We start from the raw sequence: 21,050 nt of genomic DNA, 5'->3' as shown, positions 1-21,050 counted from the left end.
ATGATTAAAAAAAACTTGATTTGATGCTATTCATTCTTGTTTTCACGACTCAATGCGTGTACGCAGATCAAGTACTTCATGGACCCAGCTGTGCACGGACTGCAATACCTGGACGTGATCCAGATGAAGGACTCGACGCACAAGTCACACTTCTACCACAACCTCAAGACGGCGCTGCCAAACATACCAAAGGTATGCTTTATGTTAAGGGGCATTGAAAAACAACCGGAAAACAGTGAAATAGGGTTTGATTTATCGTACATGCATAATGAACAAGTGTTGCAACAGAAGACCCGCGTACTAATGTATGTGGTCGACATAGTGCTACTAACGGAGAATGCAAGAGATCTACAGACACTTACGAATATCTGCGGCAACGCGGCGACAAATCTAAGCGCTAAGTTTGTCTGTGTCCATGTGTGTCTTCTTTTGTCCCGTCTTTTAATCGCGCTACCGTACAACCCTATAAGTTTAGCACTGAGAAATCGGGAATTGTTGTATTTAAGGAAGGGACGAGAAACTACGCGGTGTCAATTCAACAGCAACTCATATCCACGGTCAAGCAACACAAATATCTCGGCGTATGCATAAACAAGCATCCGCAAAGGTAATATGAAAATAAAAACGTAGAGAAATGGAACAATAGTGAAACGTAAAGCACTTTGGATCCGCGATAAATATGAGGTTGTGCGTGGAATAGGGAAAGAGGTAATGGTGTCGCCGCTAACGTTCGCAAACGCCATTATTCTGTGCATAACATCGCATATCTTGTCGGGGTTGGAAATTAACCAAAGCTCGATAGGCAGGTTGGCTTTGGTAGACCACGGTAAAACCTCAAATGAGGGAGTGCATAGTGACATTAATTGGGCCTATTTCGAAGTCAGAGAAGCGCAGAACAAAATTAGTTTTGAATAAAGACTCAGGAACATGGATCAGAATAAATGGGAGGCTAAGGTGCACAAATATCTGTACCCGAAATACGTGGACACGGAATGGAGGAAGATATCAAGGAAGTTGGCAACCAAGCACACGGTAATTGAAGGTGTTAATACACAACCAGGATTGATCAGAAAGAAAGTGAGTGAAACAGAGACAGCGAATTCAATGTAAAAAAAAAACGAGGAACAAGGCTGACCGAGGAGATTTAGAAGAAATAGGAGAAAGAAATTAGAAGGCAAAATCTGTAGGACAACAGAAAAGGGCAGTGCTTTCCTATGTGAGGCTCGAGAAGGTTGCCTAAGGACAAACATATACTGGAGCAAATATTCGCAACAAGATGAGGCATGTGTATGCTACAGGTAAAAATCTGGAGATCATTCAGCACATCCTAACGGGATGCGAAGGGATTCACACAGTGAGACCTGTAGCTAACGTACACCTTCTAGAAGCACTTGGATTTAAAGTATATGGAAGCATCAACCAATCAGCAGTCGAGATAAACAAGAGATGTTTAGAGTATTGGCGGAACAAAAGCATGGAAGAGATTGATACAACCTGATCCGTTACAGGCATAGATAGCGGTACAAGGTATATATAGAAGCTTTTAGGACGACAAGAAAATGAAGGATTGAGAAGGTATAAAAAATATTGTAGAATGAAAAAGACGTATATAACACCTGAATAAATCAAGCAGGCAAGGTGACAATTTGTCTCCGCCCAGTTTTCAAGGGGGTGCCAATAAATCCTAGCTATCATCACTACCAGGTGGAGATCACTCTCCGCCATTTTCACTCGTAGCGAATGCACCGGCTATGCAATACCAAATCGTGGCAGAAAGAAAGCAACAGCAAAATAGTAGTAGGCTATATGAACAGAACGAATTGCGTAATCGTAGCCACACCGGACATTGAATTATTCACAGTAGTACTGTATAATTTGTACCATTAACCGATCATGCAACACATTCAACACGAAAAAGAAAAACAGCGGAATCGCACTTTGTAATCCAGCAGTGAAAACGTTACCGTAATTTTAGAGCTGTCATCAAGTGATAAAAGACAGCAGATATTAGGATGTATTTTTTCTAAGTGGATGTAATTTGTCTAATGACATTTATTTATTCACATACCATAAATGCCCATTGCGCTCATTACATACCGCCGGAGACAGCTGTAATAACAAATCTGTAAGAAAAACAGCATTAGTAAGAAGCAGTGACATATTTATATACAGAAAAAACAACATATCCTAGTAAACACTGAACACAGAAACAATCACACATTTAGGAAAAGCTTCAACTCGTATTTATGCGCAAAAAAGAAGCGGAAACTTAAGGTATGCATCAAGTAGGGCGGGCACTTAAAGTACAACACTTTTTGTTTCACCTTAATTCTTTATTTATATTGCTATAGTTGTTGTCCGAATGCTCTTGAATGTTTCACACGGTTGCAGCAAGGTAGCGTGAACAGCTGCACAGAGAAAATATACTGGAATAATGGCAAGAAAACGACCAATGTATGACAGTACTCGTTTGAACGTGCAGTCCAGAATGCTATCAATAGAAATTAGTGTTTTACCGTTGTCGTACAATTGATAATGGGTGACACGTATGGGGTCTCAACTAAATACAACACATTAGGAGAAGAGGTTAGAATATTACTTTGTGCAAAAAGAGCATCGATCTGTTTGTGGCTTTCAGCGTTTTACCAATTTTGATGATGACCGTTTACAGTCGTCACACTCATCATCATTAGCATCATAATATTTATGTGCACTGCAGGACAAATGCCTCTCCCTGCAATCTTCATTCACCGCTGTCATGCGCCAGCTGACCTCCTTTCGTCGCGATTAAACTTACTTCTTTTTTTTAATTAGCTCAAGATACAGCTGACCCGAGGATCGCTGAAGCGCGGGTTAAATGTACGATGTACACAAGTGATAAGTATGCATCTCAAGTAGCGGTTTCAACCAAACGTTAACCAGCGCTACTCATAAACATATATAAATATAAAGAATGCCACAAATGTCACAAATTCTGATGGTATCACGGTCCAGCCATAAGTGCGATCACAGATCGCAGGGCAAGTCGCAAAGCAAACGAATAAACAAAGGCAATTGTACAAGGTCGCTGTGCGGAGAAACAGGAAAAAACGCCGGAGCGCAACATGTGGTACAATCACGGCAACACTAAGTTTTACTGTGACGTCAACTGCCGGAATAAAGAAAGGAAAAAGAAGGACAAAGTGGCGATGGAGGATTTCGACACAGAGTTCCATTGGTGTTGTCGTTGTTGTTTTGTTTTTTTAATGGAATAATCCTCATCGTAATCATTGTCATTATATGGTTCCCTCGTTCTGTGGTTTTCCTGCCACCATGTCTTGACTGCCGTTTCCGCGCCACTCAGAGGTGGAACCGGGACGTCTCTACGGGACTTCCCTTCTCTCCTCCTCGCAGAAACTCTGGTGGCAGCACGTGCTCCCCTCGCTCAAGATGGAGCTGCAGTCGCCCGAGGTGCTAGCTGCCGCTCTGCAGCCCCTGCTCTTCATCATCGAGGAGAGCACGGTGGACGAGTACCAAACCATCATCTTGCCCATCTTCCGAAGCGTCTTCGGCATGCCCAAGTCTGTTCAGGTGCCCGTCTTAATTCCGCAGGGCTCTGGTTTTATTCCTCCATTTTCTTTTTTTTTCTTTATTTCGGTGAAAAAAAGAAAGATGCTTCATTCGATGGGCCTGACGTAAGCTGTAACAAGATGGCATAAAGCATGGCAAGCTTTTTTTCTTTATTTTTTTAGCGCAACCTTTTCCAAGCAGAATGAATATTTCTTTTCCGCACTAATATTCACGTGACAGATAGCTTTCATGTCGTAAGTAGGACGTTTAAGCAAATGTCCCAAATATTTAGTGGAGCCTATATCGACGGTAATAAAGAGGGATACGTGGCATAACAGAGACCAGAAGCGCCGCCGAAGGAAGGGTCGTCATTCAAGAACATTCTTCCCACACAGGTGCAACTCGGTGTGTGGCGCATGTTTTTTTTTTTTTTGCTTTATATAGGTTCTACTTAGTTATCGGGACATATCTGGAGCTAGGTTAAGCGTGTTATTTTGTAAGAAAGGCGCATGTAATTTAAACCCGCGCATAATACTAAGAACAAATTTGTATTTGAGAAATTGCAAACATTTCACTTGGGGAGACAGCTTGCGTACAATGCAAGGGAAAAAGAAAGGAATTCGACGGTCTCATACAAATAAAAATTGAATGACGTACTATGGAAAAAATGAAGCATTGATAAGTGTTAATGGAAAGATCGGTGCTTTTCACCACAGATTGTAAGGTCGGATTGCTTTTTTTTTTTTAACTGGAGCTAAGCACACTATTTCTTCCAAGTGGATATGACTTCATTACTACTGGGCGTGAATCCTGCGACTAGAGAATGGTGTGATCAATGCGATTCGTAATGCAAGCGTTGCCAACCTCTTCAAGTAATTCATATAGTGCGACAGAACTGCACTATCTGCCACAGCGGATTTGTAGTGAATCCGTTCCCCTTAAAAAGGTCATTCGGTACACATAGAAGGTTGAGGGACACCCGCATGTTCGACCGCTGCTTACTTTCAAAGACAGTAGGCTGTGTTTCCGCCGCGAATTGTGTTAAAGTTTTAATGAGTGCTACAGGCTTCGAGTACACAGCAGCGTGGTATTCTTCGACTTTAATGCGTTAGAATTTCACGGGACTGTGTTGTAAGTGGTGTCGAAAAGCGAAATTTGGAATGGAAGAGAGAGCTGGCGCGAGCGAAGGGAACGACACGTTGAAACAAGACAAAAAAAAATTTAATGCCACAGGAAGGTGGATACAAATAGGTCCACAATAGGTGATGAAAGGAAACTTCACCTTGGAGTCAACGCCTTGGCAAGGACAACTTTGTCTTCGTCAATGGCCGACATGTGGACATGGAGACTTATCTTGCTCAGAATATATGACGTAGACAAGTCCCTTTTATTGGGAACGTTTCCCAAAAGCTGACGATCCCTTTGTTCACCCGCTGTCGGCCACGTCAAGACGAGCAGACGTGAAGTCGTCAAATCGTCACCACGACAGCTATGTATCAACGAGCCCGACGTCGTACTTTACTGAGAGGAGTGACGCAGGAGGAATGTCAGAGGTCACGTGAGAAAGAAGGAGCGCGCGCCCGGGTCTATGGCATGCGCGGGAAGGTATAGGTCACGTGATAGGAGCGATAGCAGCAGCAACGGCAATCAAAAGAGGGATAGTTACACCGAATCTCGACGGATTAGAATCGGATGGCAGCAGCAGTAGTGCTAACGGCTTATATCTATATAGATTCGAGACCTAAGGGGTTTTTTTTCTGCTTTTTATTCATCCATGAGAACATAACGCATACATGCACTTACACTAGCTAAACTAGAAGAGGGGAAATATTGCAGAAGGGTATTGCTTAAACGCCGGCCTTGCCCGGCTACTGAGGTCATGGTGCGCTGTGCTTACACTAGCTAAACTAGAAGAGGGGAAATATTGCAGAAGGGTATTGCTTAAGCGCCAGCGTTGTCCGGTTACTGAGGTCATTGCACGCTGGGTTCCTTTGTTCATTTGATTCTATGGCAGCTGAACTTTGAAATGCGCTCTCGCAGGCGACGGTAACGCTATTGGAGAATCTCGACGTCCTGATGAAGAAGACCCCCAAGACGGACATCAAGGCGGACGTTCTTCCGATGCTGTACAACTCGTTTGATTCAACAACCCCGCAGATTCAGGTGCGTCCTTGCAGCGTCACGCGGTGACAAAGAAAGCTGTCGCTATTGTGGCTTCCTTTATTGATTGCTTTCGGTACACATGCAGAAATGAAAGCCCAGAGGCCGAACAGCGTGGCGGAGGCTATTGCTCCGAATACAGTTTGGCATCCCGGCCTAATATCAAGGGGCAAGCAACACTTCTTGCGCGAAACTCGGGAGAAGTAAATTCAGTGTATACAATCTAGTTTGTGTTCACAGGTTGAATGTGAAACAATATTACAATATTACCAAAAATATTAAAAATGCTGCAGAGCTGTACAGTCACAAGCAGAAAGAAATATATACACAGAAAAATAAAATCAACAGTGGCATGTTGATGACAATTTAGCAAACAAGAAAAAGAAAACAATATGACACAGGTTTAAGCATTAATCCAAACTCTGGTACGTTGAGGTTGCCCATGGCTTTTAGTAACGCGCCTCTTGTTCTTGAATTTCAATAGAGAATCCCCTAATTATTATGCTGGAAATTCAAAGTGAAAATTGATTTACTTTTTCTCCTCGGCAAACTTTGTATGGACATAGCATTACAGGGCATATTATACCATAATATCGCTTCGCATATTCTTTTGTATACAGTGCAGTAGCCGGCTGCGCCCTCTCGATGCCAGCAATACAGAAATTAATGTAGGTCGCTGTGTACAAGTGTTCGCTCGCTTTTTTTTAATTGTTCGATTCATAGTTGATTGTGTTTCAAACGTTGAAAACCAAACAGCCCTACAAAAATCACATTTCTCCAACGATCCCATATCCGATGCTCTCGATATATATTAATATATGTAATATCCCAACTGTCCCGAGCCATAATTTAAACTTATGCAAATGCCACTTAGCTGGAAAGAACCGAGCTGATGTTGTTTGGCGTCGCTTGGAGATACTCAGATTATTTTTTTCATTCTGTCTAATTACATGATCACCCTAAATTATTTATGATACTTCTTAAATTTTATAGTTTCTTTCTTTCTTTCTTTATTGATTTATTTAAGACAATGAACAGATTGCCTTAGGGGACACGGCTAAAGGCAAAACATTTGCCTGACTAGGCCGTGCCACCCGTACATTGGCAGCAACATGCCATGTACGGGTAACAGGTAAGAAAATCTACGTCGCGTTGTCTGAGCTGAGTAATTGTTGTTTAAACAAGTAGTAGTCATTCGAATAGCACTATTTCTTTCTCCAATAAAGGCTAAAAGAGGTTCTTTCTCCCTAAGATACTAAAGTTTGCAAAAAGTAGAAGTGCTAAAAAGGGGTCCCGAAACTGAAACACAAACCTTAATGTGATGCCAACGTTTTTTTACCCCTAAATTCCCTCGTTTCATCACGATTTCAGCCTCGCGTAATCAAGGTTGAAACGGCACTGTACACCATACCCTTAAGCAGCGGACCGCTCAAGCATTGCCGTGACACATTTCTTTCTTTATTTTTTTGCCACGAGAAAGGTTACGGAGCAGCGCTCTTCTGCTAATGAACGTTGAAACCGGTCAATGGTTGCCTTCGTCTTCACTAACGCTGCCGAGAGCGCAGCGAATTGCAACCTATCTGACGAGCCTGCTTCAGAAAAGCTCGCGCCAGAACCGCTTTCGGCGACGGCCTTCAGATGGCGCAAGGTTCGAACATCCGGAGCTGTAACGTCACGGTGGCGCGTGCGTGTATTCGTGGTAATTTATGCTACGGCGTACTAAAGAAAAAAAAAAAGCCAGCTGGTGCCTGCACGCCCCTCCAGTGAGGCAACTGATACGGCATTCGTTTGCTCCACAGTCCGGGGCTATGTTAGCGAAATCAATCAAGTAGTATATACATATATATATATATATATATATATATATATATATATATATATATATATATATATATATATATATATACATATATACACATTTAGTTCCTATATTTAGCTTCAACTTTCTTTTCACGCCGTATTTTTTTTTTCGGTGTGTCGCATCGCCGGAATCGTCAATTCAGCGATTCTCTTGTCATTTTGTGGTAGCCACCATGCTCTCGGCCATTTCCCCGCTCCCCAGATACGTGTCGCGAACCTATGCCTCAGCAATCAACGTTAAGCACGCGTAGCTGCTTAATATCGCGCAGATCTACACCAACTCTTTGGCTTTCCACGTGGGCACACCTATCGCCCACGCAGCAAACCGAAATTTTCAGATGAGCGTAACAGGCTTTGTCGCTCGTCGCCGCCGCAGTTCAATATATCTTTTTTTCGTCGACACTCAATTGAGATTACTGTTTGTGAACTATCTTATCTTTTATGCGCTGCATATTGCAATCACTCAGTTCAGCCCTTGGGCGCGGCCGGGCAGCCACCATTGAGGGTATGAGCCATCGTTCATTGCTGCGCGTCTCATATGTGGGTCTATTCTCTTTTAAGTTTGCTATGTTTGTTATTAAGTTGCTTCTATTCTTATGCGTTGCATATTGCAATCACTCAGTTCAGCCCTTGGGCGCGGCCGGGCAGCCGCCATTGACCTTTAGCGCTACCACGTGACGTGACGTCACAACAGCCGGAGGAAAAGCTGGGCCCCAACTCGCGCAATATGCAACGCATTCTTGGCTTAACCAAGCTAAGACTGGCCATCTTTCTTTCTCCCCCCCCCCCCCTCCTTATCAGTGTGCAGCGATGCATGCGATAGCGCAAATTGCAGACTACCTCGAAGAAAGTGCTGTGCGCAAAATGGTGCTGCCGAGGACAAAGCAAGTCTTCGAAAACAACTCCGGAATCAAGGTAAGGTCCCTTTTACGGCGTTTTTTTTTTCTTTGCCCAGCATGAAATGGCGTCCCAGTGCTACTGCAAATACTGCTCCTGCGGTATTGGAGAGGCCTCACTCAGTAAGATTACGAGGAGCGAATAAAAATTATTAAGAAGGGATGTCCCAATGGGTACTTTTTGCTCATCGCAAAGATAGCGACACTTCAAACGGCAAAACAACATTCTTGGACGCGCAAATGACAGCCGTAGCCCCCGTCCAACGCAACTTCCTAGTCTATGAGCAGCCTTGTCTGCTAGAAACGATCCCTCTGCAATATGTCGACAACGCTATCACGCTATCTTTCGGGGCTGTAGTTAGCGCGTCTTGACTAGTTCCACCGGCATAACCTTACACAGGGACGACATTAAAGGAACAGCGCTAACTAAACTATATTGTAAATATGCAGGAACTTGTTTAGCAATGCCAAAAGAAAACTTGTGCAGAAACCATCGGAGATGATTGCAAATGTAAGCGGATAGCCGAAACAAACGAACCAGCGATGGGAGATTGCTCGTTTGGCGAGAGGTAATCTCGGTGAGGTGCAGCGTACGAGCGAGATGGCGAGTGAACGAGAGAGTGAAGGGGAGAGAGAGAGAGCAAACGTACGCTTTCTCTGTCGAGTCCGGCCACCGACCGAACACCAACCAACCATGAAAACTGTCGAAGAAGCCAAACAAAGTTGTTTTGCTTTAAAAGAAATCTACAAAACGTGAAAATACGTGCAGCAGTGTATCTGCATTATATTTCCATACAAGTTTTACTCTTACTGGAGAAATATATTCGTTTTTCTTCTATAGGGTAAGCGATTAACATTACATTAAAAATTACATTCTGGATCCTTATTCGCCAAGGCCATGATCTGATCATGAGGACACCATAGTGGGGGACTCTGGATTAATTTTGATTACCTCCGGTTCTTTAGCGCTCGCCTAAATTAAAGCGCACGAGCGTTTTCATTTCTTAATTTTTCATTTCGCACGCTTCGAAATGCGACTGCCTCGGACGGAATCCAACCCGCGAATACCAGCTCAGTAGGAGGGAAGGAGAAAAGCAGATGGCAGGGAGGTCTACCAGAATAACGTCCGGTTGGCTACCCTACAGCGGGGGATGGGAAAAAGGAAAACAAAGATGACAGGGAGAGAGAGGAGGGAAGGAAAGAAGGAAATTGCGGTGAGTTCGCTGACGCGTGTGGTCTTATAGAAATTGCATTAATAGTCACAGATGGTCACACAAGCCTGTCGTCCTCAAGAAGCACAAAAGCGCCTTCACCGCTTTATTGGCCGACAAGCGATGGGAGGCGGTATTCCAGCAGCACCTGCACAGAAAGCACACTAACGCAACGCCGTAGCCAAGGGCCAACCGCATAGGGTGGCAAGGAGATTCACGGCACGCTCATGGGCACGAGCGAGCTTAAACGTCTAAAAATGAAATATTGATAACGTTATTTATCGCTACCGAACGCGGTCACCTACTGGCAAGCAGCCATTACGAAAGAGAAAAGCTTTCCGAATTCGAGACCCCGGTTCGCAAACTAGAACTTCAATATTCGTGCCCATCTCCCAAGCGAAGACTTGGCAAATCTCGGCAGCCGTTCTATTCGTCACGAGCACGACGCCGCAGCACGTAACCCTTGTTTTCAGCCTTCGTTCCTCGGTAACGGTAATATATATATCAAAGCGTTTATTTGAAAGAAAAAAAAATGCAGAAAGCGAGTGGGTGGAGCCCCTAGTCTACGGCCCCACTGGCTTGAGCGGTCCGCTTGAAAGGATAAGGTCGGTTCACCACGGTCGTTTGATGTTCCATGGAGCGGCAAGGGACGAGATCAATTGTAGGGGCGGGAGCTCGAGCTTTTTCGTTAGGACGAGGGCCTCGAAGGGTTACGCGTAGCACGATTAAAGTCACGTGTGTGGGCTGGATTGAAAAGAAATTTAGCCGGAGGAATAAATTCACAGAGGCGTCGAGCCTAGGTGGTTATTATTAGGTAAGCGCGGATGTGTCACGAAGGCCATGGAGTGGTGACTCACGGGTAATGAGAATCGTTATTAAAATAGCCACACTTGTTGACGTGAAAGCGGGTATTCTTGATGCTGGTAGCCGATACTCGAGCTTTGAGCTTCTAGCTTCCTCAACTTGTAGTTGTTGGTAAGGCTTGTAAGTACTGGCGACAAACAGGAGGGCAACACTGGCACAGAAAGGAAGAACCCATTAAGTCGTCGCATACCTTCTTTAAAATATTTTTTTTATGCGCGACTATAGCTAGACACCCACATCTATTTATTCTTTTTCTAGAGAAGATGAGATCGCAAAGCGTGCTTTTTTTTTCTTCTTGTGAGCGACTGATTGTCATAATGGAAAGAACATTGTAAACACTGCTTATTTTTCTCGAATTAGATACAACTGTTACTAATTTGCTGTTGTGTGCCTCGACCCTTGGTCACAATGGCGGTAAGGATTGCTCTTGCATCCACGGTTTTTTTACAGGGTCAAGGCGACTTAAACTGTAAATTGTAATACCCTGAATTTCTTTTTCTATCAAGTTTAGATCGATTTGTTATTTTTTAAATATTTTTTTCATATCATGCATTACTAACGTAAACTCATTCTCTGAGATCAAATTTTTCTTCTTTTTAGCTATTCTCAACCTTCGTTTGATTTCTTTCACATTTGTTATTTCTTTTATTGACTGGAAATTAAAGGATAGGTTGGCGCCTTTATACAGACGCCGCCTACCCCTCTAGGCAGGGAAAGCGAAACTAAAATCACAAGAAGGGTGAAAAAAGCACAGGAGACTCCCAGATATTACGAACATTTGCTAAGTTTTGCACGCCAGCAAACGAAGGCACAGAAAAGAGTAAAAAAGCACACTAAAACATGCGCACAGTTCTTAAACAGGTGAAAGTGCACCCCGTTTTCGGTCAGCCCTTCCGAGTGGGTACGTACCACTAACTCCAATGTTCTACGTATACGCCTCTCTCTCTCTTTCTTCTCTTTCTCTCTCTCTCCACATCGTAGGTGCAGGCTAACGCTCTGATCTGCATCGAAAAGATCATCGACAAGCTCGAGAAGACGGACATCTTGGATGAAGTCCTGCCCATGTTGGGAAAGGCCAAGCTCCAGGACCCGGCCATACTCATGCCGGTCGTCCGTAAGTATACACACGTGCACTCCGTCAGCAAGATAGTTCGAATCCCGTTTCTGTTAACACCTCGACAGGGATGTATACTATGCAGAGGGTGGTGGTAGGAACGTAGTTAGATTGTTCGACGCCTCCGGATTTGGAAACCAATCCTATTTCCCCATTTTACTACTCACTAACGCAGATCTCGTTCAACTCAAAGTTTTAACGAGATCTGCGTTAGTTAGTAGTAAAATGGGGAAATAGGATTGGTTCCTTGAAGTTACGGAAGACGCAGAATGAAAGTAATGTTAGAGTTGAGAGCAAAGAAATATACCAAGATTCGATGGTTTGCCAACCCGAAACACGTACCTTAAGGGCTCAGAATAGTCGCAACAGGATGGTCATAGTAACGCAGTTAGGGGTATTAGACTCCACCCCGATTTGAAGAAGATGCTCGTGAACAAAATCCAGTAATTCAATTTATGACGAAAAGAGAGCCGCATAGGTACCATAGCAACGCTGACTCGTGGGAATAGCTTCTACTGACTGACTCGTGTGAAGCACTGGACTCATTTTTTTGTTTTTTTGTTTTTTTTTTGCTCCACAAAATTGACAATAGTAACGGCTGGTACAGTCTTGCACCCAAAACTTGGTGCAAACTGGCACTGAGCCATTTCATCCAAGGCCAGCCGGCTTGGCTTATTTTGCTCCAGCATGCCAGTAGGTGTGCCATCTTCAGTGGCGCAGCCAGGGATTTTTTGCCGATGCGAGGACAAGCACTCGACTCGGCACGGTAAGAGGGTGCTTTCATGATTGCATTTCGCTTAGTGTTACTCTGACGAACACAAGGAACAAGGTGCGGACGTACGTGGCGCAAACTACCAACTTGTTTAATACTAATAAAGAACACGCTTGTATACAAGGATATGTGGTGAGGGGAGGGGGGAGATACCAAAATATGTGACAAGGTGACGACATGCGGTGATGCTTTGTGCCGGAAAAACATCGTTCCCTTGCACCCGTTCGCCTTGGCAAACTCGACCTCAGCTTCGATAAGCATGATGAACGGGCCGCTTGCACACTTCTTTTCTTTTGCTATCGCAAGTGTCTCCCATATTTCTCGCTCCGTTTTTGTTTTTGATGCGCAAATTACCAAACAAATTGGTAGTTTGCGTCACGTACATCCGCGTCTTGTTCCTTATGTTCATCATTGTAGCACAAAGCGTATACAATCATGAACGCGCACCAACTAGCCCCGCTTATTGCTTTACTAAAGGAGGGTGCTTGGCCGGCTGCTATCTATCTAACAAATGAATTTCGGGGGGACGGGAGTTCGCGTGTCAGGTGGGCCAAGATGCGCCTGACAATCGTAGATAAGGACATATATCTGGAGGTAATTTTTAGCCGGGAAGGTGCTGCACTGTTGTACAGCCGACAGCCTCGCTCAATTTGATGTCCGCCTCTGTGAACACTGATTGAGTCTGTGCGGTGGGCGTGTTGTGTGCGCAGGGATCTACAAGCATATGCTGAGCGACAAACGATACGGACTAACGGTCAACCTTCTCGCCACCAAAGTGATGCCAGCCCTGATACCCGTCGTAGTCAGCCCAGCCCTGAAGCTCGATCAGGTCAGAAGCGACACCACTCTTTGGTATTTCCAGCTGATTAGCTATTGAGAACCATTGAAGCTTGACTTACGAGTACTGACTGCGGTACTCCTGCTAGCTCTTTCTATGCTATTGGGGTTTGCCGAAGTGAGTCACTCGGATATAGAGAAAACGACACATTCTAAACCTCAAAAAGACTTGTGCCCATTTCTGCTATTTGCCTTACTACAACTCCAATACTTGCTTAGAACACAGCCATGCCTTCGTTCATGGTTTGGGTCATGTCATGTAAACTTACTTTAACCGCCTTTGGCTAGAGACTTACCAAGCCAAGGTACTCCATCCCTCAAACGCTGTACACAGAACGTTACCTTTCCAGAGCCGAATCGTATTACACAATCCAACAGTTCCGAACCAAATTTCTACATAAAGATGAGCAGAATCAAAAGACTCCTAATGGTATTTTGTTTTTAGTAATGTGTAGGCTGTTAGTCGCAGTCTCGCATGCAGCCATTTATACTAACAGAGGACGATTTTAGTTCACACTCACCTGCACTTGTTGACGCCGGCTCAAGAGATGTCAGTCGAGTTTGTGTCCGGACCAACTCACGTTTACAGGCACTCACGTTCGTTCTAGCATCAAGTAACATTCGTGAGAACTTGCCCGCCTGCCAAGTCTTTTTCACTAAGCACTTACGGGCAAGATCCAGTTAAGAACAACAGCCAATCTCTGTTACCAGCATCGACTCGCTTTCGAATTCTTCCCTCCTGAAAGAGACGGGATGCGTGACTCGCTTCAACACTACGCTGTTAAACACGCTTGCTATTCTTACGTCATCGCCTGATGTTAAAACTAAAAATAACCTTTCTTTCTAATTTTCAGTTTACGAGTCTTATAGAGTTACTCCAAGAAATGCTCGAACACGTCTCCAAAAGCCAGCGAAACAAGCTCAAGTTGGAAAAGCTGTCGATACCTTCGACGGACATGTGAGTATGCAATCTCATGGATTTTCTAACTGCTCTTTTATATTAGACATTCGAAGTTGGCGACAATGAATGGTATTATCAGGACATTGTTCTGATGGCTACGTAATCGGAACGCAAAGAATGTCGTCAAGCCGGTGCTCTCTAGCTTTTGCAGCTGACATGATCTGATGACTTCGTTGAAGCAGATAGTGAGTGAGCATATTATTGCCAGACATTCCATCGGGTGTGAAGTGTTTTTTTTCTTTGTGCTGCGAAAAAAGACAGGCACAGATGAGTGGCCCATAATAACACCCTTGTATTTCACACTTCCCAAGGGACATTTTTTACAGTTCGTGGCCCTGCAGAGATCCGCTGACACTCTGAAACTCTCATCCACTGGTTTCATATCTATCACAAGTGCATGGCACTCAGGATAAAACGTATTGTTGCTGTAAATGCACCTGCGGTCATTGTATTTTGTTTCTTCTATATGTACTACACTGGGAGATATACGTATTTCCGTTGTGACCCTGCAATAGGCCCTTCGAGGCAAAATTTCTTCAAGATGAAGTTGTACGCTGCTAAGTTAGAATGCACGGGGTCGAATCCCGACGGTGGCGGCTGCATCTCGATGGGTGCGAAATGCAAGAATACCCGTGTATCATGAACGGGAGGCACGTTAAACAACTTCGTATGATCGAGATTATTCCGCCCCCTCCCCCCTACAGCATGCCTCATAATCACGACGTCGTTGTGGCATGTAAATCTCCCAAATTTAATTTAAATTTAAGATAGGTTGAGGCTCTGGTTTCCGTCAACAGGCTCCCATTACAACGCTACAAATTATGCGCGAGACACACAGAAATAACTCCCACTTGAAAGCTTAGGGCCTCCCCGAGGTGAGGTGGCATTCACCTTTTCACTTTTGACAGTGAACGACTGAAAATTCCTGCCCAACGACGCTGTGCACCACACTAGTCCTGATCACTTGAAGAAACTATCATTGTGTGTTGTACCCAATTCCGTAATATTATACCGAAATACGGGAAGAATCGAGGTGCATTAAAGAGAGGAGAAATGGGAAAGTGGGTATGTGGACCCGAGTTTTGGGGATCTGTGGAGCTTTGCGGGGTAGCGAACTCACGGCGATGTGAAAAGCGTGGCTGTTTGGGCGAGTTGGTATGCCATGACTCCTTTAGGCTTGTAGCGCAGCTCAGAAAGAGGAAAAAGGAGGGTTGAAGGGTACCCCTTCCACCTTCCTTTTTGCTCTTTCTGAGCTGCGCTACAAGCCTAAAGAAGTCACAGCGACGTGGAAAAAGGTCCACGACTTGTTTCAGTGCACCTCACTCAAAGATCAGTGATCTTACACGCTATGTTAGCAACTGTTGTTCTTGAATGAGTCACTCGCTCTTGAACTTGGTAACAGCTGCAATTGGAAGGGAGAGAAAGAGAGAGAGGTGAACAGGTGCTGCAACGCCGTTGTTTTTTCCCAAACAACAGCGCAACGACGCCAGACGAGGCGCAGCAACACCGGGTCGTGAGTCCGCCAGATAGGTGTGTACCGATAAGCTGCGCGGTCGCCCGCGGAGTCCAGTAGATGGCTTTGCCATGCCCGGCCCGAACCCCTTACGCTCGCTCTTGTAGCCTGAACGCGCCCCTCCCCAGGAACGCGCTCTTTCCCATACGCGGCTACGTGGGCTGCCGGACGTTTGCAGTAGAACGCTTCGCTCTTGCATCGATCCGCACTGGCGTGGCCTGGGACCTGGCCATGCATCAGCATATCAGCACGTGATGCCAGTTTTGCCCTCGATTGCGAGAGTGGTGTGTGCGCTTGTTCTTTTTTGTTTACTTGCGATAACAAGCTTATCACAGTGTTTGGTTGTATCTCTCATTATCTCTCATTCAGTTCAGTTCAGCTTATTTTCCGTAAGGACCTCTGATTTCAGGGGTATTACATAAAGGGTGGGTACGAGATTCCAATTTACCCTCGTTTTTATAAGGTTCAAGTTCAAGCGTGCATATATATACACATACATAGTACACATATTTAAGTATATTCGCACATGTGTACACATCCTCATTTTTAGCTAATATTGCTTGTTGAATGTGTTTTCTTTTTTCTTCTGTTGTCGAGCTTTTCTCATTTGTTAATGGTAGGAGTGCGGCACGGGAAATGTTAAATCACGAAGTGTGATTCTCAAGAGCGAAAGCTTGACGAGCTTTGATTTTCAGAATCGTTGTCGTGGTAGCAGGCTTGAAGTAATTGTGATTCTTAAGTCATTCAGGTCATCCATGACAGTCGCGTACACTGCGCTGCCATCACATAGACTAGGTGATGAAAGACCAGAAGGAGGGTGAGCGAAGCAAGGAGATTGTACCTCGATATCCACTTTCCATTTAGCATGAGCAAAATGGCACACCCATTCGTGATACCGAGGTTTCACAAATTTAGTTTTATTTAGAAAGTTCTGTTCATAATTGGGAACACAATGAAACTCATTTTTTGTGTGCGTGTCTAGCACTGACTTTTTGCTTCCGACCCCGTGTCCGTTTATCGACAGAGGCTTTGTGCGATATGTGCTGCGACAAAAGAAGATCCTTGCTGTTTATTAAACGGAAGACCGAAACACACTGCTCTCGCAATCAGTATCAAAACTCGCACGCCGTGTTTACTTTCTCCTCGTTCGTGAGAAGATAAAGCAGCATCAAAAGGTTGCGTCACAGATTCCAAGTGACGCCTATCACGTTTGCATGACACCCTTTGCACTTTACTGCGGACAAAGCGACTGGCAAGTACTCGACGAATGACAGCCGCTGTTTATTTTTTTTATTCTGCTTCTAACTGCAGTTTCTGTCAGAATGCAGTTGTCAGTGTCTGGTGCGTCGTAGGAAAACAAGATTTAGGTCGCGCTTCTGTCGTGCTCCACAAATGAAAAATCAGTCGTTGTAAAAGACATTGACGTATGCGTTAGCCACGAAACAGGTGGCCCCTATGCTCTCAAATGAAATCGAAACAGACATGTCCCTAAAGGACGCGGATAAAAATATGCTAATCGACATCAGGAGAACAAATTGAAATGGTCAGCGTTGACCGTGTAAGTACGGACGCTGATCATTTGCCACTCTGGAAGTTTCGATACATATCCTGGACAATATTAGCCTAGATTGCTTGCTCATATGAGCGGTCCTGTGTAGGATATGTATTTCTTGAGGATTTCAAATCTTGTTGAGCTGTGCGGAGCCGAGGCCTGAACGCGGCACCGTAGCCCAGACACATTGTAGATAGAGTCCTCCACATCTACACCCACAGCATGGCACGACATTGCACAGATCCGGTAATGCAGTGCACGTAGGCCCCCCCCCCCCCCGATTCCTCACAAGCGCCTAAAAAAATCAAGTCACACGATCCACCTGCATTGTTATTACATTGCACTGTGACAGGATTCACGTTCTGGCGACGCGTTAGCAGTGACAACGTTCACTTTGTGTCAGAGCAATTGTATCCGTGCACTGCGGGTTACGGTGTTGGCGAGAAGCGGAGAGAATACCCCTTAAGACGATTTCTTATTCCGGATTGAGCTTCCGTTGAAAAAAAAAACAATACCCGCAGCTACGTTTCCAGTGCGAGGCGTCTTCTCTGCTCAAATGACTGAATTCAAATTTGTTTTCGCGGTTGGTTGCTTTTTAGCATGGCCATGTTAGACCCGCTTGCATTTTGGTGCCATCTTGGCGAAGAGACGAAAGCATCCGCAAAGCTCCCAGCGCTATGGGCTGATTTCATAGATTTGCACGTGCTTCTGTGGCCGCAATAGATATGCGCACTATGTTTGCATCTTGGTGCATATTTGCTTAGCCAATAGTGCGCTTGCTTCCGGCTGGAGTTCTTAAGAACTCTGATTGCTTCCTAAGTGAAAGCGCTTTTCTTTCAGAGTCTGTACGCTCCTGCGTTTCAAATACAAATGGTGGACGTAAGAAGAAAAAACATTTAGAGTATTTTTCATAAGCACGCCTATCGACGACAGTGGTACTTAAGGCACTAAGCGTTTTCAGATCCATGCTTCCGCTTAACTACATAAATATTAGAAAAGTAGTCAAAAAGATTCTGATGTGTATCACCATTCGACGTTTCAAATTGCGAAATTTGAGAATTAGGCCCGCAATTTTTCCTAATGCTGAAAATCTCAATTCGCTTTTTGACACTGCATAATGATGTGTATGTAACACAACAATAATTTTCGCAGGCATGGTTTAACAGTTAGAAGGTGATAATAACTGCAAATATGCAGGCAACAAACACTCTGCAGGTAAAACACATGTATTTACTGTGCCCGCAAAATATAACTGTTCATATCGAATTTCACTCTACTATGCCGCCATGAGTATGCATCAGTTGTACAAGCTTGTAAGACACGCCATTGACTTTACATCGAGAAGTAACACTCGTGAGCAGGTATGGTGAAATATTTTCGCCCACTGACATACCATGACTTCAGAAGACCAGTTTGACGGGCCAGTTCCTTCATGAATACTCTACAAAATGACTGCGCGAATACGAATAAAAGGACAGCAAACAAAAAGATACATAGAAGCGACGCAACCGCAGTTGTTTCACTGTGCCTTCTGCAGTGTCCCAACCTCAATAACAGACGCAAGAAAAAGGCGTACTGTGAGAAGAGATAAATCTATTCAGCCTTCTTTAAATACAGCATTTCTGTAAACAACGTGAAGGTTTAAAAGTAATACTTGAGGGAAAATATGGAGCCAACATCTATCTGAGATTCCCTAATGGACTCTGTGCCACCTTGTGAATGCCGAGATATGGGTAGTCGAGACTTTTTCCCGAACGTGGCTTGGCCTAAATCATGGTCATACTGCTCAGGTAAAACGTTCTTAAAACGAAATCTTCAGAAAAGGTTTCGCTCAGCTTTAATGCGCCTTTCATTACAGTTTACTCACAAGATTTGCAGCACGAGCAAATGAGGAAAACTAAAAACGAACAGCTTAAACTGCCGCACTGTGAGCACAGACCTTTTTCGCCTGTCCTCCAGCTATAGCGGGTCCGCCTGTACATTTCACGTTTCATATAATTTTATGTGAAAGCACAAGTGCTCACGATTGAATTTTAAAAAAACAGGAGTTTTGCACTATATTGAATAAAGCACCTCTTCACGAGCTGTTTCTGCAGAGAATGAACCCTTGTGACAAACGGAACGGCGCTCTAGCCAGATGCGCCTGCGAGCGGTCCTCGTTCTCCGAGAACAATGTCAAATCTACAACCACCACATACATCCCTGTATTCCCACGAACACAACAGCGGCATCATGAATTCGTTTCGGTGTGGCCTAACTAGAGCGTTGAACCAGAGGAAGAACAAAACACACATACAATGCTGTGTGTGTGCGTGTGTCATCTTTTTCCTGTGTGGTCTCGTACTGGTTGCGCTATACCGAAAAGCCTTCATGACGACGCATCAACAATCTCAAATGTTTATTTCATCATCAGTTCAGCGTACATATCCAGTGGTACAGCGGGAAGGGGTGGCGAAAAGGCAACTGAATGCGTGACAATGCGCCAATCCCCGCCTAGACCACGATATATTGCAGTACACTCAGCCTGTAATACATAATGCATAAATAGTATACTACATAATGACACATAATGTAACACTAATACATCATGTAATACATAAATGCAGAAGAGAAAAAAAAGAACTAAGCCGAGGCTTTAATAAGTGAACTAATTAACACTGAATGACAGCAGCAGTGAAGCAGCGCCAGTTAGCCCTCTAGGCAATGTTGTAAGAAGCTCTACGGTAGAGAAACAACCTCCCCCCTTCCTCCCCACCGCTGAAAAGTTACGCGCCGCTGTAGCTGGCCTATAGAACACAATGAGCAGATGCACGCTCAGCGAACCTTGAGAAGGCCACCCTGCCGAGCGTTACCCGTGTGACAGAACCGTGCCGCGCGCCCCGCCCACAGGCTGCCCGTGCAGACGCCCTACAACATGGAGCAGCCTACAGGATACCCACACCGCCCACCTTCACTCCGCCTCGAGTCCCGACGAACGTCCATCAGCATGGACGACGTCGTCCGCAGGACCTGCAGTTCAGGTGGGTCTCTCTTCACGTAATGGCCAAACGCATTCCATATCGCCTCTCTTTCTGTTCCAGTGATTCCTGTTGAGAATCATTATGTCTTGCAGGAAGCATACGACGTCCTGCATTCGACGTCCAAAAAAAACAATAAAGACAAGCGATTCTCTGAAAGGTGTCAGCGATGCTAGTTACGTAATTTGTCGACTTTGTGCTTCAGATAAACAGGGCTCCCCCTCGCATTTCACAGACGCTCGTGCTTCGCATTCACGACGAAGTTAGGCATCTGTGCTTTAGCTTTGAGAGCGAGTGAGAGAAATAGCAGACAGGAAAGGCAGGGAGGTTAACCACACGCACCTCCGGTTTGCTATCCTGCACTGGGGAAAGGGGGTATGGGGATGACGAGAGACAGCACAGTTTTGCGCACAGTTAAGGTTCGCACCAATCCCGATGCCTAATGCGTATAACCTCACTTTGATGGCACAAAAAATTGTATTCAAATAATTTGTGGCCATGTTTCACACCGTTGTGGTTGTTTATGAATATATGTGAAGAACCAGATGCAGCTTACAACTTAAGCTGATGTGAGCTCATGAGATAGACCTTGAATTTCATTGCCAGAAACTTCAATTAGAATATTTTCTATATTTTCTCCGTCTTTTGTTGTTTGCCGATTAAGTGGGCTAGTTGGAACTTAGACAAATGCATGTGTCAGAGCGTAATGAAAAATGAAAAGCGGTGCAGAGACAAAAAGGACGA

The 21,050-nt window shown here is 44.6% G+C and overlaps 1 protein-coding gene across 6 annotated transcripts in view; it reads left to right on the top strand.

Moving 5' to 3' along the window:
• Positions 1 to 21,050, top strand: part of bma (SCY1-like protein bma) — a 550,265-nt gene that overhangs the window by 515,687 nt on the left and 13,528 nt on the right. For all 6 annotated transcript variants that reach the window (XM_070540208.1, XM_070540207.1, XM_070540212.1 and 3 more), the window contains 8 exons: positions 67 to 192; positions 3,394 to 3,570; positions 5,590 to 5,712; positions 8,371 to 8,484; positions 11,522 to 11,654; positions 13,137 to 13,255; positions 14,118 to 14,221; positions 20,179 to 20,309. In XM_070540208.1, coding sequence (XP_070396309.1) covers positions 67 to 192; positions 3,394 to 3,570; positions 5,590 to 5,712; positions 8,371 to 8,484; positions 11,522 to 11,654; positions 13,137 to 13,255; positions 14,118 to 14,221; positions 20,179 to 20,309 — 1,027 coding nt within the window. The remainder of the gene's footprint in view (positions 1 to 66; positions 193 to 3,393; positions 3,571 to 5,589; positions 5,713 to 8,370; positions 8,485 to 11,521; positions 11,655 to 13,136; positions 13,256 to 14,117; positions 14,222 to 20,178; positions 20,310 to 21,050) is intronic.

The sequence above is a fragment of the Dermacentor albipictus genome, chromosome 6 (assembly GCF_038994185.2).
Source record: "Dermacentor albipictus isolate Rhodes 1998 colony chromosome 6, USDA_Dalb.pri_finalv2, whole genome shotgun sequence".
NCBI classification, from domain to species: domain Eukaryota; kingdom Metazoa; phylum Arthropoda; class Arachnida; order Ixodida; family Ixodidae; genus Dermacentor; species Dermacentor albipictus.
The sequence above is the reverse complement of the archived record's forward strand: the minus strand, read 5'-3'. Positions and strand labels throughout refer to the sequence as shown.